Source organism: Gymnodraco acuticeps, unplaced genomic scaffold, assembly GCF_902827175.1.
Source record: "Gymnodraco acuticeps unplaced genomic scaffold, fGymAcu1.1, whole genome shotgun sequence".
Lineage (NCBI taxonomy): Eukaryota > Metazoa > Chordata > Actinopteri > Perciformes > Bathydraconidae > Gymnodraco > Gymnodraco acuticeps.
Window position 1 is genome coordinate 85,010 of NW_022990082.1, and position 18,054 is coordinate 103,063.

General features: G+C 40.6%; 1 protein-coding gene across 4 annotated transcripts in view; it reads left to right on the forward strand.

The window, feature by feature from the left end:
• Nucleotides 1-4,225: 4,225 nt before the first annotated feature.
• Nucleotides 4,226-18,054, forward strand: part of dot1l (DOT1-like histone H3K79 methyltransferase) — a 31,808-nt gene continuing 17,979 nt past the window's right edge. For 3 of the 4 annotated variants that reach the window (XM_034216222.1, XM_034216224.1, XM_034216223.1), the window contains exons 1-9: nt 4,226-4,593; nt 13,020-13,063; nt 13,163-13,237; nt 13,592-13,655; nt 15,269-15,497; nt 16,159-16,253; nt 16,499-16,561; nt 16,656-16,711; nt 17,152-17,231. In XM_034216222.1, the coding sequence (XP_034072113.1) occupies nt 4,513-4,593; nt 13,020-13,063; nt 13,163-13,237; nt 13,592-13,655; nt 15,269-15,497; nt 16,159-16,253; nt 16,499-16,561; nt 16,656-16,711; nt 17,152-17,231 (787 nt within the window). In that variant the 5' untranslated portion in view covers nt 4,226-4,512. The other variant, XM_034216225.1, reaches the window with a different exon arrangement.

Here is an 18,054-nt window from a genome sequence, read left to right on the forward strand (position 1 = left end):
ACACATGGTGCAGGGACACTTTGTTTTTGTTCCAAAAAAGAGACAAATTCGCTAGAAACATTTGGCTCGCTCTGCTATCCTCAGTTTAAATTGTTTAACCTGAGGGTTAAAGTGTAACAAAGGGTCAGCGCCAGCCTCGAGAATCTATTTTACTCCAAGGAAATTATGGAAAATGTTTAGTTGACCCACTCCTTTGACTATGTATGGTAATTGGGCAGTATTATACGTGTTCCTAGAGACCATCCTGTTATAACCCATGACTGCATGCTGTTTACTGCCAAGTCTTTCCCTTGCACCGAAATGCAGATCCCAAAAAAGGCCCTCAGCGTGTGAGTGTGAGCAGAAGATCTGCAGCGGTGCGAAGGAGAGGACAGTGCTGCTGTAATCTGACACACTGTGAACAATCCCAGAAATCTACATAGCGACTGCGCTCCACTTGGCCCTGCTTCGCCTCGCTGTGCTGCTACTGGCTGCTGCTCAGGGAGCTGGGGTGGGGGGGGGGTCCCTCCCAGGTCAGAGGGTTCATTGTGGCAGGCTGCCACCTCCCCTCAACATACAGCAGTGCATACATGTGTACACACATTGAAAAGAAACTGAGAGCTCTCCTCCCCCTCAGTGTTCCCAAGGTTTTACTTTGATTGTATTTGTCTGGGCTTTCAATGTAGATGGTATGCTAACAGAGCGGGTTGGAGCTCTAATGGTGAAATGTAGGCCACGGTTGAAACAAAGGTCAGTCAATTATCCGAGGTAATTGGTTTGTGAATTGGCCATGAGGGTATTTCATAATACATTCTAAAATGGTTAATTTGTCTATATATGTAACCTGCACATTGTACATCCAAAAGACAGCAAATAACTCTCACTGGCATCCAAATATATCTGACTCCCATCAACTCCTTTGTTGACTTAAAATATGTAGTCCAAAACAGTCAGTCATAGTCAGAATTAATACAGATCAGTTCATTTAAAATTATGCGAGCTAATGTGATTTCTTCAACATTAAAAAACGAATCAACGTTGTCATATAATACAGAACGACATGTACGTTTTTTTTTTTTTTTAGACATTTCAGCGATAGGAGTGACAGTTGTTTTTGTTACTCTGCCTCCTGTAGCATCCTCTGATTTTGATTAATTGTGTGCTCATGCTGCAGAGAATTGAACACACAACAGCAGTCGTGCACACTACTGTCCACAGACCTGTGTGCAGGTGAGGGTTCAAAGCACAGAGCAATAACCAGTTCTGCTGATTTACAGCCAAACTGCTGCGTGCAGACACCTTTTGTCATTTTAAGTGCTGGGAAGGAAAAGTTCAATCAATCTCAGTTCCCCCTCTGGCTTTCTTTTATCTTGTTATTGCCTGTGTTCCTAGTCCTCACAATAAACATGTAACCAATCAAATCCCTATTTTACCTTATTTAAATGTATCTTCTTGAATACTTCCTTGTGCACTGTTTGTGTTACTGAAGTTGCAGCTAGTTGTGTCTTGCCCTTGTTGACGATGCTTCAGCTTCATATGAATGCTAAGAACTAAGACAAGTGTCATTTTAAAGAGGATTGATTCCCCTCACCGCTGATCTTGTTGTATACACTATATTCTCTTCTGATTACATTGGCAATCAGAAACACACAAAGGTGCAGAGCAGAGTCAAATTACAATTGGATGTTTTTTCCTTAAAGTTGAATGCATCTGTGATACTTAATAAAAAATATCTTGGTAATGAGCCATTTTGTAGCTGGTCGAGTTAAATGAAATTGGTATGAATATTATCTAAACTACTATTACAACTTTGAGGCTGAGGGGAATATTCTTTTGATCTTGTTTTGCATATGGAGAAGAAAATGCTGTTCAAGGGTTCAACCCTATGGTTCAACCACACTGTACGACTCTTGAACAACAGTTGTTTATACTTAGACAGTTGTCCTCATTTAGGACTGATCAGTCCAGGTCTATTGATCGTGATTCAAGTTTAACCAGCGTTATGCTTTTCGTTATCTTTCACTCTTTCTCCGTCTGTAAAAATATGTATCTGTATTAAAGGTCAGTTGCCGTCTCTGATGAAAGGTTTATTAGTTCTTAGTTAATGATTCAGCAACATTCATACTATTGATGAATATTGTCAGTAGGGGCTTGGACTGCAAGCTGTAGGGTCGCCGGTTCAATTCCCCGACCAGACCTAAAATATGGAGTGTGGACTGCTACTTGGAGACGTCCCAGTTCACCTCCTGCCCTGCCGTGGTGCACTTGAGCAAGGCACCAGACACCCCCCTTCCCCCCTCACTCCCATTGCTCCCCGGGCGCTGTACAATAGCTGCCTACTGCTCCTAGTACTAGACTCCTGGTACTAGGATGGGTTAAATGCAGAGAACAAATGTCACTGTGTGCTCTCTGCATGTGTGACCATTAAAGAGGGGTTCATCCCTCCCAATTCTATTCAAACCAAACTTAGCAACATGTTCAGGTCTTTGAGCATGTGTGTTTTCAATCCACTTTCTAATTCTCATCCTTATTTGAGCTTCTTTAGTAATGGCAGTGGATGCATGGGATAATCTTCAAATCCTGTTCAAACCTACTACACTTCCACTGAAGTTATATTACATCTGTAGCACTTCATTTAGCATAACAACACTGAACTATTACAATCAGCTCTTTTAAATATTAACAGTTTTGAATCATTAAAGTTTTATTTATTTTTCTTTGTTCTCTTGGATTCATTATTAATTACGTGTATCATTGCATTTTGTGCTTTATTTTGTTCCAATGCAATGGGATTCAGCCCACTTCGTTTACATCCTCAACTCTTTAGGGAACTGCATTTCATTGTGTGACATCTGTGTGATATTAATAGAACGTCTTACTTTGGCAATATTTCAATTACCTTACTGTGTTTCCATCAATGCATTCTTTAACTTTTGTTTTCAGCAATACTGTGCAATACATAAGAGCTTTAAGATGTTCAGGCAATTCAATTATACATTACCAGAAATGCTTTGCAATTTGTTTTAGTTGTTAGCATCAAAATGCATCTTCTAGAGTGAATGCCTTATCTTGTTTACTTAAGTGCTCTGAGTTCAGTATTTACTACTATGTCTAATTGCTTTCAAAGAGAATGATGACAACTTGTATTAAAGTCCTAACCAGGAGTAAACTCTCACTGATACACAGAGCTGTAAGAGACTGTGCAGCCCATATTCAGTACTAACAGCTGATATTTTAAATGAGCTCACATCCAAGTGTAATCAACATTAATAAACTTGTGCATTTCATATTGACGTGCTAGTTCTAGGACCCAGGTGTTGAACTGACACACACTGCTGTCTGATGCGTGACCGAAGGTCTGCAATGAGCGAGGGAGGGAAATTTAAATATTATATAACATGATAGATATTGTGAATATGTGTGTTGAATAGCCTAGTAAAAGCAGATTTTAGCCAAAAATGTATGATTTTGACAATACATAAACCTTCTCAGACTATATGATGTGGCCTATAATTAAATTGTAATTTTCTGTTACATTTGTATTCTAGTAGCCTACCTTATGTGATTAAAACGTGCCTTTATAATAGCAGAAGTCCGCATTGGTCAAAGTTTAATCTCATGATGAGCACTCTAAATGATGTTCAATCAAGTTTAAGGTACAGAGAGTTTATGCTGGTCTAGTATTTATGAAAGGCTGATTAGTCTTAGTCTTGTTTAGATGTATTTCTTTATGAGAGCCATGTCCACCTGACATAGCCTATAATATATAACACATAATAAACATGAGTTGCCTTTATATAGCCTATAAAAACATACAGTTCAAACCCAATGCATACACAATTAAGTGGAATATTTATAAAAAATCTTTATATTAAAACAATGAACATTAGCTATATAAATTAACATAACATAATAATCATAATCATATGATTTTTAAAAAAAAATAGTATTATTATTAATATGAAGACTTTTTGTATCATGAATGTGGATACTGTATTTTAACAATACGGTATTCTGTTTCTCACATTTGTTATTTTTTTTAAATCTGTTCGAAATAAAGATTGAAATGAAATCATTTCCTCAAGGCTTAAATTATAACTTGCGAAATTAAACACTAGCGTTATCGTCCAACTCAACATAATTCTATCTACATTTAGCTGACATAAAGTGATTATAACGCCACCTGGTATCACGGTCTCAGTGACGTCGTGTCGTCTCTGCCCCCAGTCGCCCCCTGCCATATTTATTCATGCCGGGCAAGATGGCGGCGATACGGACGATGTGTTATTGCCAGTGGACGTAAACAGGCATTTTAATCTAAATACAACCCCTAGTCGGATACATTTATCAACTTCACCGTGTTGTGTGGGTGTTTACCCCGCAACCAGTGCCGGCGTCTTTTTTTTTATTTCACGCGTTTCCACGTTTCTTTCTTACAACATGTTCACGTTGTAGCTCGCTCGCTGAACGACCGGCTGGCTAACAGAGAGCAGTAGCTAGCTAGCTAACCACAGCCAAGCCGTGAAGTGGAGAATGGGAGAAAAGCTGGAGCTAAAGCTCAAATCGCCGGTTGGAGCCGAACCTGCTGGATATCCGTGGCCATTACCAGTATACGTAAGTGTTGAACCTCAAATCCATACAGGTTATATATTGAGATTTAGTGTCTGTTTCTCTGGGCTTTGTTAGCTAGCTCTTTGCTAACATTGGCTAGCTGAAGGGAGCCATGGCACGCTCGTCCGGGTAATCACTCATACTGGTCGGGACGGGAAGGTGACGGACATGAGGCAGCTCCCATGACTGATCAGCAGAGGTGGGAGAAGTACTCGGATCGTGTACTTGAATGAAAGTAGAGTTTAGGAATGATCTGTCACAGGTAAAAGTACTGCAATCAAAATGCTACTCAAGTAAAAGCACATCAGCATCAAAATAAACTTAAAGTAAAAGTACTCATTATGCAGATTGGCCCATTCTCTGATAATATATTTCATGTTTTGATTGTAATTATGGGTGCATTCATGTTTTATCAAAGATGGTCAAAGTTCAGCTATTTGTCTTTACTTTGTGTGCTGCATGGTAGCATGTGAATGTTACTCCCAAAAACTAAAGGTATTAATTGAATGTAGTGGAGTAAAAGTATACGATGTACCTGTGAACTGTTCTGTAGTAGAAGTACAAGGTAGCAAACAATAAAAGTACCTCAACATTGAACACACAGTACCAATGTGTCTCTGTTATGATCTGTCATGTTCATACTGAGACACCAGGTCATGTATTTTATTTGACATGTATATGGTGTACTTAGTCAGCATTACTTGCACATTGGTCTTGCAACATTATCTTGCGCTGTTTTAAAACACAGTTTCAAATAGAGCATTAACAACATAAAGCCCTCTCGCAAAGTCTCATTACTTTCATCTTGCAAGAGAAATAAACTGGGGCTCATAAGCCCCACATAACATGGATATGCTAAAAACACATGTAAGTGTTAGTACATTAAAAGGTCATGCCTGTGCTCTCGGCACAGATCCTCCATTCGGACACCAGTAAACACACACACAGGACGCACACACATAGCGAGGTGTGTGTGTGTGTGTCCTATGATTGAGACCAGCTGGTTTTGTTTGTTGATTTCTATACATTAGTGTGATCCATGATCTGTCATTTCTGAAGTTACTCATTACAAACCATGCTTGCTGGTAGTTATTTTCTTTAAAGTTGTATTTGATGTAAAATGCTGTCGGCACGTGAGTTTCTGGTTGCAGTTGACTCATTGAAGACAAACGGAAAGGGAAGCCGTTGTCTGTTCTGTGATCTTTTTAGTGTTGTATGGTTCACTTAAAATTGTGCTTTTCATTTATGGTAATTGTGGTGACACATACAGGTCTGACTGAGAGTAGCTGTATTTCTCAGAATGTCTGAGTGGGGTCTGTCTGAGCGCTTTCTCCACCCACACTGAACCCAGATAGACTGGCAGTCTTGTCATCTCGAGATTTGTTTTGTTCATCACATCATGATCTGAATGAGTCTCAGAGTTCCTTGCTGATGTGATCAGCCGCTCCACTCTGTTTGGCTGCTAGAGTTGACCCTCCCTTTTACACCAGGCCACAATCTGATATCACTTACAGTTCCTCCCTCCTGGATTCACTGCCTCACCCATTTCCTTATGTGAAGCTCTTTAAGGACAAACACAGAAGCAGGCATGTCAGGAATGTATACAGTTTAATCTAAGGTCCTGCTTGATAACTATTTATACTGGGACTTGCTGTATGTGGTGCATTGTATTAAAACAACTGATAGTCCTGCGTTTGGAGTCCTTGGCCTTTTCATGGAGTGCTCTCCTCCTGTTTTCAAAGAGGAAAGACTTCCTCTCTTCCCCCTTCCTCTCATGTCCATATGGTCAACTCAACAGGGAGGAGGGTAAGAGACTGCTTCCCTTTAGCAACGCTTTATTAATAGACTTAAAAAATGCATGGCAGTATTTGAGCTCAAATGTGGTTTTTTTCACAGTTTTATACTTGTTTAAACTGCTTGCTGGTAACAACAGATCCCACTCATGTAGATGTATTCTTCCCTCCCACAGAGCATTAAGATCGCTTATCTCACCCACAGAGAATGAACACAGTGCTGTCAGTGTTGTGATGCACACAACATGGCCGTTGTACAGGCTGTTGCAATATAAGGCGTGCTCTTATTCTAATCCAGCTCCAAGAATGAAGCCCATAAAAGTACTCTTTCTTTCTTTAGCTCTGTGTTTCTTCCTGTCTCCCCATTTCTCACTAAATCCCCACATCTGTGCATCAGTAAATACTTCCATATGAAGGACACTTCTGGTGTGCTGCGGCTCTTTGTCCATCTGGTTCTGGGTGTGAGCACTATCTAAGCCTATATAACACTTAAAAAACACTCTGAGCTTAGAAACAGCTGAATGTCTTTGTTCGATCTCCTTCTATTTACAAAGGCGTAATGACTGTCAAATGAATGTCAAAACAGTTCCTCCGTATGATTGTAATCATCAGATACTACAATTGAATGTTTTAAGAATCTCTGTTAAAGAGAGATAGATGTGTGTCTTGTTTTAGATAGTGATGTTGTGTGAGTTGTATTTCCTGGTTAGAGTAACATGGTGTGAGTGGCACGCCTGTCATTTGTTTTCGTGGGCTGCTCAGGACACGTAGTGGAGCAACATGTAGTGTAAAACCCCGTCAACCACAGTGCGTCACAGTGACGTTAGGAGAAATTGACTTAAAAGGTGATGTAGTAAGGAGGAGTCGTTCATGCGACGGTATAACCACATTGGGGAGAGAGGAAGGTCTCCTGTTCTTTATGTCTGACTTTCGCTTTCAGTCGGAGTTTATTTTTAGCTCCAGCCCTGTGCTGGTGTTGCTGTGTGCCGTCTTTGTTTGATCAGATGACACCCCCCCCCCCCCTTCAGCTTCTCATTCGCTCGCTCACAGTCTCTTTCATATACTCACACACCTTTTCCATATTTAGCCGAACACAAATATGCTAGTGAAGATTTGTAGGTCATGGTGCTTTTTAGGAACACAGCAAGCAGTTAGCTTGATCATGTAGCTGTAGCCAAAACTGCTCTGTGCTGACACAATTAGTAGATTTCCTTGTTGCCATGCATTTCTCAGAGTCTGTCCATGTATTTTTGAGCTTTGGCGGAAGTTTGCGTAGTGTTGGCGGGGGTTATTGCGCGGGAAGCCGTGAGCTCCAGGCAGTGAGCAGTTAGCTTTGGCCGCCTCAAACAGCTGACAAACAGACCTCCCCTCCTCTCTCCTGCACCCTCACTTTCACCAGTTTGTTCCAGCTTTCTTCCTTTCACTTTCTTTCCCTTTCTACCCTCTGGTTTTTCCTCCTCTCGTACTTTCCCCTCTTTTCTGTTCCCTCTACCAGAGGCATGGCAGAAAGTGGGTCAGTGGGTCAGGACACAGGCTCAGGCAGGCTGCGCTCTGCCTGTAACTCGATTCCTTTAACTCACACAGAGCTGCTCAGCACACTCTAACTCTGTTAACTAACTATAGCTATATAGACTATAACACCCCTTGCTGTTAAATACCAACCAACTATGTGCTATTTGTGCAATATATATAAATATATATGCCGTTAATAACTGTGCAATATATATACCTGGCTGCTAAATCCTAAGAACTGTTACAGGATGTGTATTTTGTAAATTGTGTAACATTTATTATATTATAACTTTTTTTAACTTGAATACTTTTTTATACATGTAACATTATGTAACATTAAGCTGTCTTTGGCTCTTTTTCTGCTGTAACAATGTAAACGTCCCCTCTGTGGAATTAATAAAGGTATTCTGATAGACTTCCTGCAGAAGATCAATGTAAATATTATCTTATTTTATTTAGATTTCTTTTTTCTAAAGTGCCATTATGAACCAGTCTCATTTAAATCTCAGAAATGGTTTGGAATCTTCAGTTTGTGCTGAATCCTTAATAATATTCCTTGGTTAGGTGTACTCCAACTTTTATAAAACTTTGAATTAAAAACACAGCATGCCGTTTTAAGTAAGGGATAATGTGCAGCGACGCGGTCATTATGGGGAAAAGAACACCGACAGGCTGATCAGGAGCCTGACGCGAAGGCTTATTACATGGCCACATTCTCAACAAAGTAACGACATGACTCCCAATATTAATTGAAATGCTTTTATGGATTTAGAAAATTATTTTATTGATTTAAAAAATAGTTTTATGTAGGGCTGTGCAATTAATCGCGATTACGATTATGGCTTGCGACGATTATGAAAACGGCATAATTGACAAAATACGATTATTTAGCTGGGTGCGCTTTCGCCCATCCCTAAAAGCCCACTCGGCCACGTGGGAGTGACATGTGTTGTGAGTGTTCAGCGCGAGCGAAGATGTCAGAACAAGAGCAGCAACTCGTTAAAAAGAAGGGTACAACTATTTCCACTATTTGCAAGTACTTTGGCTTTCAGGAGTCCGACGTGGAGCAAAACAAAGTACAGTGCAGGATTTGTTACCAGGTTGTGTTGGCACCACACGCCAAAACAACCAATCTCTTTAATCATCTGAAATACAACCACAAAGTGCAATACGACCGGGCAATAATACAACAAAAAGCAGACCAAAAAGCAGATGCCCGCTCGACTTCATCCACCACATCATCACAGTCATCGATTCAGGACGCATTGTACAGAGCAACGGCCTACGCGACGAGCTCGCAGAGACACAGAGATATTACAGGTGCCATTACATTTCACATCGCTAAAGATATGTGCCCAGTTAGCACTGTTAGCAACCAGGGCTTTAAGCAACTTGTCAACACGTTGGACAAGCGTTACGCGATGCCGTCTCGGTATTATTTCAGCAGGTCTGCGCTGCCTGCACTATATGACAAATGCCGTGGGGAAGTTGAGAGAGATGTGCCTTCAGCTGACTACTTTGCTACCTAACCTATGGTCTAGCCCAGGGGCGACCAACCAGTCGATCGCGGGGAGATTCCCAGTCGATCGCGGGATGTCTAAAAATAGAACAACAATATTCTGTTATCGTTAATGTCCTGTAACATAATCTTCCTGTGCCAGAATAATACGCTTGAACGCATCAAAGCTTTGTGATTGGCCGGCGTCACCCCATGTGTCGGGGCGTGGCTGGTGGGCAGTGCACTATTTCGCTGACGTTGTTCGTGTCAACAGGAGTGACAGTCCGCACACACACAAGACCGCAATTATGGCAGAAGCAAAAAAGGCCAAAATATATAATTTTCACTCCGAGTGGGAGGATGATTATTTTTGTATCTATTCCAATTCAAAGTCCATCTGTCATCTGCAATGCGAGCGTGGCTTTATCGAAGAAGGGTAATTTAGGAGCGGCATTTCAAAACAAAATAAATGGTCAATGAATAATCGTCAAAATAATCGTGATATCAATTATTGACCCAAATAATCGTGATTATGATTTTTGCCATAATCGCACAGCCCTAGTTTTATGTATTGATTTAAATTGACATGCATCCGCTAAGAAAAGTAGTCCGTTGTTACTGTTTGAACTAACGTAGCAACGGCAGGAGCTGCTTCGATAGCGTTTTTGAGGAGCTTTTTGATTACAGATTTGAAAACATCGTTGCTTGCTTTAAAAGTAGCACAATTCATTATGTCAAACCTTGGGAAGTATCTAGATATCCCTGCCCTGATGCCAAAGTAACTGGCAACTGAATATGTGTCGCCGTCTGATGTCTATGTCTGGACCGCTGCGTAAAAAGGAGGGTTTCTGCCCATTATTTCTCCGCTGTTTTCTTGTCGCTCTTGTCTTGTCACTCTTGTCTTGTCGCTCTTGTCTTGTCACTCTTGTCTTGTCGCTCTTGTCGCTCTTGTCTTGTCGCTCTTGTCTTGTCGCTCTTGTCTTGTCGCTCTTGTCTTGTCGCTCTTGTCTTGTCGCTCTTGTCTTGTCGCTCTTGTCTTGTCACTCTTGTCTTGTCGCTCTTGTCTTGTCACTCTTGTCTTGTCGCTCTTGTCGCTCTTGTCTTGTCGCTCTTGTCTTGTCGCTCTTGTCTTGTCGCTCTTGTCTTGTCGCTCTTGTCTTGTCGCTCTTGTCTTGTCGCTCTTGTCTTGTCGCTCTTGTCTTGTCGCTCTTGTCTTGTCGCTCTTGTCTTGTCAGTTAGAAAAGCAAACTGCATGCAGTTTGCTTTTCGGCCAAACTGTATACAGTTAAATCGAACGGACTTCTTTGTGCAGATGTGAGCGTCCCTAAACACGGTCAATACGTCCTTGACAGTGGTCTGTCTGTTCTGGATTAACAACGTGTCACGTGTTCTGAATTGACCAATCAGAATCGAGTATTCAACTAAACCATGTAATAACTTGAGATAAATGCCGTCAGTCAGGAGAGTCACATGGATTTTAGGCCGACAAGCATTAGGAGACAGACAAAGATGTATTGTCTGGACCCCATGAATAATTATTTAGTAATGTGATTCCTAGAATTACAATTTACAACAAAATTGCTGTTGTTTTTTGAGCCCACACTTGCATTTTTTTCCACAAAGCAAGAAGCCAACAGGATTACAAAGACTTGGGCAGAATGTTATTCCACCCCGGCAACCTGAAACATAAATCCAGGTGTTTCTGAGTGCTGTGTCTACACACCCCTGTATTTATGAACAAACTGACACTGAACGTACATGATACATGATAATTATATTAGAATGCTACATTTGAGAGCCGGCTTCATACATACTGAGAACAATTTGGTGTTAAACGATGAGCTCCTGAGAAGTCTAAACAGCAGTCAGGGACATTAGTGCTCATTGTTGTGTCTGAGAGATGTTACTGCCACAGGAGGACGAATCTGATATAATAGTTGTGGTGGCCATGGCACTGTGTTAACAATAACGTGTAATTAAGTTATTTCAGTGGGCCTGTGTTTGTAATTATGCATACTTTACATTAGTTACATGATATGCATAGTAATTAGGGGTGTTGAAATTAATCGTTTCTACGATGCGATGCGGACGTGGACGATTCTGCATCGATGCAGTGACGGAACATAATCGATTATAGCGTAGTAACGTTTTACGGCCGCGGCTTTACTATAAAGTTTTTTTTCTGTCACTTTAATATCAAATGGGTCGGTGACGCAGAGATCAGGGAACAGACGTGACAGCGACACGGAGCAGTCAACACAAGAACACCAGTCCAGAACCAACTGCAGAAGGACCCGCTCTGAATCAGTCCGTGTCGCTGCGGCTCAGGCACACAGGGATTTATCCATCCATCCATCCATCTTCTCCCGCTTATCCGTGGTCGGGTCGCGGGGGTAGCAGTTCCAGCAGAGAGCCCCAAACTTTCTTTTCCCTGGCGACATCAACCAGCTCTGACTGGGGGATCCCAAGGCGCTCCCAGGCCAGCGAAGAGATATAATCCCTCCACCTGGTCCTAGGTCTACCCCTTGGTCTCTTCCCAGCTGGACGTGCCTGGAACACCTCCCTAGGGATTTATGTTTTTAAAAAATACTCGCGTTACAATCTTGTCAGGTTTTTGGTGGATTTAGTTAAGTCTTGGATTGCAGAGTATGAATGTCCTCTTGCTATTTTCAGACGATAAATACGTGTGTAAAGCATAGGTGTAAAGTTTGTGAAGGCAGGAGGAAAGCTTCCGCGATCACCGTCTCCTCTGTTCCTCCAAACCCCGCCCCCCCCTGAAAATAATGAGTGACAGGCTGATAGTAACCTGATAGAAACTATTATTCACTTAATCACTGATTGAGAGATGATTAAGCTAACTGAATCTCCTACAATCATGGGATGTATGTAACAGTAAGACAGAGAATGTAAGTGTGCACCCACATGCAGTATTTTTGTTTTTATAATGCCGTTGTAAATACTCCTGTTGTCTGCTGAGTTCAGACTCAAGTCATGTTTGTGATGCCACATGCAGGACATTCAGTGTCCTTTTTTTAACAGAAGACCGTTGCTAGAAGACTGCAGAAGCATTAGTTTTTTGTTTTTGAGGATGGAACAATTTCACACACAGATACTGTATAGGGATGAATCGAATCGGTGACAGGATAATCGAATCGTGAGACCAGTGAAGATGCACAGCCCTAATAGTAATAATAGTTATTGTCTACCAGGAAATCATTCATTTACTCTAGCTTATAAAGATTATATCCTGCATTATTATATTCATTTCTTGTTTTCTGGGACACTTCTGCTTTCCATGATAGCAGTAGGAAGTTTAAATTACATTTTACACTCAATGAGGAATATCACAAAAAACAATGCATACCATTTTCCTCTTCCTGGTGCTGTTTGGTATTCTTTATTTCCGGTAAAGTGCTTCCTGTTAAATATATATTTCAAGGGGAAAATATACAGACGTTCAGTTTACACTAAGCTTTATCCAGTGCAGTGTAATAAAAAAGTCCTGCTATAAACCCTACTGTCATGAAGGTTATAATGTTTAGTTTTTATAGAGATGAAGATTAAACGTCATGGCTGTATTATGTCGTGTTTAAGTTTAATATTTTGTTCCCTCTCTCTGTTTTCAGGATAAACACCATGATGCTGCTAATGAAATCATCGAAACCATTCGGTGAGTGACCTTTCTCCCGTCTCACTCAACTCCCACATGAACAGCCAGTGAGTGACTGACGATGATCTAATTATGTTTGTATGTGTGTGCTTTCTGTAGGTGGGTGTGTGAGGAGATCCCAGACCTCAAACTCGCCATGGAAAACTACGTACTCATTGACTACGACACAAAATGGTCAGTCTAAGGTCACATAAACGGTTTGTGTGGCTATGACTGTGATTTAAAAAGAAAAAAACTGGGAAACATATTCATCCCGTCAGGCTAGCAGCTTATATAACAGCTGTTCTAGTATGTCAATCTAAATATATCTAATATCTTAATAGTTGGTTTTCTTATTTGTCTGTAGAATTTCTATCAAAATTACAATCTTAAAGTGTCTGTAAAAGTAAATATCTCTGCCACCAATGACACAATTATTAGTGTTTTTAGAAACATATGAGTGAAACACTGAAATAGGTGTTGGACTGGGATTTTGGAGTTCTTCTTGTACAAAATGATGGTATTCATTGTGTTTTGTTATTCTCACAGCTTCGAGAGTATGCAGAGACTTTGTGACAAGTACAACAGGGCCATCGACAGCTTCCACCAGCTGGTGAGTCCGTATGTGTGAAGGGCCTTCAGTGCTCTGTGGGTGAAACATTAGTCACTGAAAGTGAACCACGCTGTATGTGTGTGTACTGTGAGTCTATCACAGCTTTGAATCATTGCTGCATATGACCTTCCACTGTCTTACAATAAATACTTTTAATGATCACTCTTGCTACAATATTTGTGTCACAAATTATCTCATTTATGGAATCTTTTTAAAACAAAACAAATCAAGTGTATTCATTTGTGTTTGTCCTTGAAAGGCCAGCCCACTGTAACTCTGTGACTCTGGTGTGTGGGAAAAGCCATTATGGATTGTTTCGAGTGTGTGAATATGTAAAGGACAATGTCCGTTGTTACTGTTTGAACTATGTAGCAACGGCAGGAACTGCTTCGGTAGAGTTTTTTTGCCAACCTTTTTGATAACAGATTTGAAAACATTGTTGCTTGCTTTAAAAGTAGCACAATTCATGATGTCAAACCTTGGAAAGTATCTAGATATCCCTGCCCTGATGCCAAAGTAACTGGCAACTGAATATGTGTCGCCGTTTGATGTCTGGACCGTTGCGTAAAAAGGAGGGTTTCTGCCCCGTTACTTCTCCGTTATTTTCTTGTCCCTCTTATCTTGTCGGTTTGAAACTGTATACAGTTAAATCGACCGAACTTCTTTCTGCAGATGTGAGCGTCCTTAACACTAGAACCGCCAGAGGTGGCTGTATACCTAAAACCGCCAACGGGTCAAATGTACCCACTATTGATTTTCAAGGTACAATGTTCTTTTCTTTATCACACAGAACAGTGAGTTTTGATCGCACAGGGATGAAACTTATACCAATAGAATCTGTGGACTCTCAGCTTTCCATATGACATAGTTTGTGCAGATAGCATGAAGTATAAAATATCACTAAGAGTGCTGATTTAAACGCTTGGTGTTAGACTTGTGTTTTGTTTAGGTACAAATCTCTCTATCTATCTATCGATTTATCTGTAATGTACTGTTCTATGGACATAATTGTCTACATAAACAGACGACGCAGACTATTTCTCTCATTCCGAGTGTCCATCTTTATTCAACTGGCACGTAACCTATGGATGCATTACGTCCTCAACGTGAGCTCAGTCATCCAAGATCTTGTATTCTCCAAGATGTTACACTATCTATCTATCTATCAATCTCTCTCTCTCTATCTATAAGGAACCGCAGTAGACAATATGCGTTGCTATAGCAACACGTCATGTTTACGCTGCATTTTCTATGAGGTAAATATTACCCGCTGGCGGATATAGGTATACATGGCATTTTTTTTTGGCGATTTTTTCAATCTGACTTCATATTGACAATTGTTAACAACAGAGGGTGCTACATAACACACTTTCAGGAAAAGTCACGGACTGAGAGACTTTAATATGTTATTGAAAAAAAGTTACATACAATCAAAAAACAGCTGCGGGTAAAATGTACCCTTTGGCGGTTCAAGTGTTAACAACGGCCAATAAGTCCTTGACAGCGGTCTGTCTGTTCTGGATTAACAACGTGTCACGTGTTCTGAATTGACCAATCAGAATCGAGTATTCAACTAAGCCATGTAATAAATATATATAATCTGCATTTTATAGTGGAAAGGGACGACCCAGTCCATGAAGCTGAACAAGCGACCTTCCAACGGGCTGCTGAGACACATCCTGCAGCAGGTGTACAACCACTCAGTGACCGACCCCGAGAAGCTCAACAACTACGAGCCCTTCTCCCCCGAGGTGTACGGAGAGACCTCCTTCGACCTGGTGGCTCAGATCATCGACGAGATGGAAATTATGGAAGACGACACCTTTGTTGACCTCGGCAGTGGTTAGTCAGCTGTTATTTTGTGAACTCAATTATGCTGTATGCAGTGGAGGAAATAAGTATTTGATCCCTTGGAGATTTTGTAAGTTCACCAAGTACATTTTCTTTTTGATACTCTCACTGTTAAAAATAAACCTACCATTACAATTATAGACTGTTAATTTCTTTGTAAGTGGGTGAACTTACGAAATCGGCAAGGGATCAAATACTTATTTCCTCCACTGTATCTGCATGATACAACTTGACGCAACTTATTTTAACACATTTTTGGTACCAGGTGTTTCACTCTGTTTGGCTTTCCCACTTTGGATAAACCATTGCCGGCTGAGAGCTGAAGCGATGATAGCGGAAACTTCAGTAACATCATCTTCATGTGCTGAGCCTTTAAATGGCAGCAAACCTTCTTTCTGCAGTGTGCTGTGTCCTTTCTGGCTGCCATTTTAAACAAATCTTAGTGAATTGACTGAATAAAAAAAAATCTCTATTGAGCGCAGCTTGACTTTTTAAAATGACAGGTTTTCAGGGCAATGATTATGTTTTGAGTTGTAGGAGTTGGTCAGGATGCCAATGCAGGTGGGAAAAATCGTTTTCAACAGAATTATTGTCAAGATATAAGTAATGCCTTTTGATGCAAGACATGACCCTATTGTTTTCCTATTTGCAGGAGTGGGGCAGGTAGTGCTCCAAGTTGCAGCAGCAACCAACTGTAAACACTACTTCGGTGTAGAGAAAGCAGACATTCCAGCTACCTATGCAGAGGTGACCACATAATTATGGCAGAACCAGAGGGCTATTCCAGAGAGACAGCAGTGTTGGCGCAGTGCAAATCACCTCTGGAAAATAAAAGTGATGCCGAAAGTTTTCCGCTGTGTGTTGCCTTTTGCGTCCAATCCGTCTCCAAAGTGGATTTCCTGGTTCATTCTTTATCTTCTTATCATTACCCTGTTGCAACACACCAACAGCAGCATTTTGTTGGATAATAATATGCAAATTCTTTCTCTCAGAGTATGGATAACGAGTTTAAGAAGTGGATGAGATGGTATGGAAAGAAACATGGGGAGTACACAGTAAGTTGAATATTATAATAAACACTTTCAAAACCTTTTAATATTGTTGTGCAGAGCCACAGGTATTAATTATTGTCTGTTGTGTTGCTTTCAGCTGGAGAGAGGGGACTTTCTCTCTGAAGAATGGAAGGAAAGAATTGCCACCACAAGGTGTTACACCAAACCGGACCGGCGCAACCGTCTGCAAGACACATTTTCCAATAAATATTACTATAAATAAGACTATTTATAAGCTGAATTTATACACAGAGGGACTGGGCATGTTGAACATGTAATGCAAAAGCCCAGTCCCTAATAAAAGCTACTAATTTAAACATATTTACTTATTATTATTATTTATTATTAAATCTAAATTTATAAAGGTCCAGAGTTGAATGCCTAAAGGTAAAAAGTTAGCAAACGGATCTTCAGGGAAAGTCTTAAGCTTAAGCGTTCGTGTTATTTGACATGGCCGAGATATATTAGTGAAATTAGAGAAGTCACCTTGTCCTTTTATAGATGTGTCTGCAGAACTTTGCCATAACATTCATCTCTCTTTTTTTGCTGCTGACTGTCAATCTAAAATGTTTTCTTTTCTGTCTGTCTTGCAGTATTATTTTTGTGAATAACTTTGCCTTTGGTCCAGAGGTAGATCACCAGCTGAAGGAGCGTTTTGCTAACATGAAGGAAGGTTAGTATTTAATGGCTAAATACAAGATATGCGTTTGCAACCATGATTAGATTTTCAAAGGGGAATATTTTGTATTTTTTTACAATGCATCAACCATAAGAGCAGTCAATACAAACTGGCCTTTCCCAATCAATTGAAAAAGATAGAAACATGTGGGATTATCATTCTACTGATCCTTTATTCTCCATGTGTAAGTGTGTGTTTTTACATGTCATTCATTGACGTGTACAGAGGAAAAGATCAGCCACAACAAATTGAGACATTTTATGAGGCAAAAAGTTGACAAAAAAAGCTTTTAAAGATCAGGTGACAACATTTAATTTGTGTAGAAAAAATCAAGGCCTTTTGTTGGCCTCACTTAAAGAGTGGCTTCCTGGAAACATATTTATTCAGCTGTTCTTGTTAATTAAAACCACAATGGCTGATAGAATCCAGCAGATGCTTTTCCCCGACCCTTCGACATCACTGTGTTCCATATTGTTAGATGTATATAGTGAGCTATAGATACTATCTGTGTCAACTGTACAACAGTATCTAAAATGTATTTAAATATATTCCAAATATTATCTATAAATGTGAGAAAGGAGTTCAAGTATCTCGGGGTCTTGTTCTCGAGTGAGGGAACAATGGAGCGTGAGAAGGGCCGGAGCAGCGGGAGCGGTACTGCAGTCGCTTTACCGCACCATTGTGACGAAAAGGGAGCTGAGCCAGAAGGCAAAGCTCTCTGTCTACCGGGCCATTTTCGTTCCTACCCTCACCCATGGTCATGAAGGATGGGTCATGACCGAAAGAACGAGATCGCGGATACAAGCGGCCGAGATGG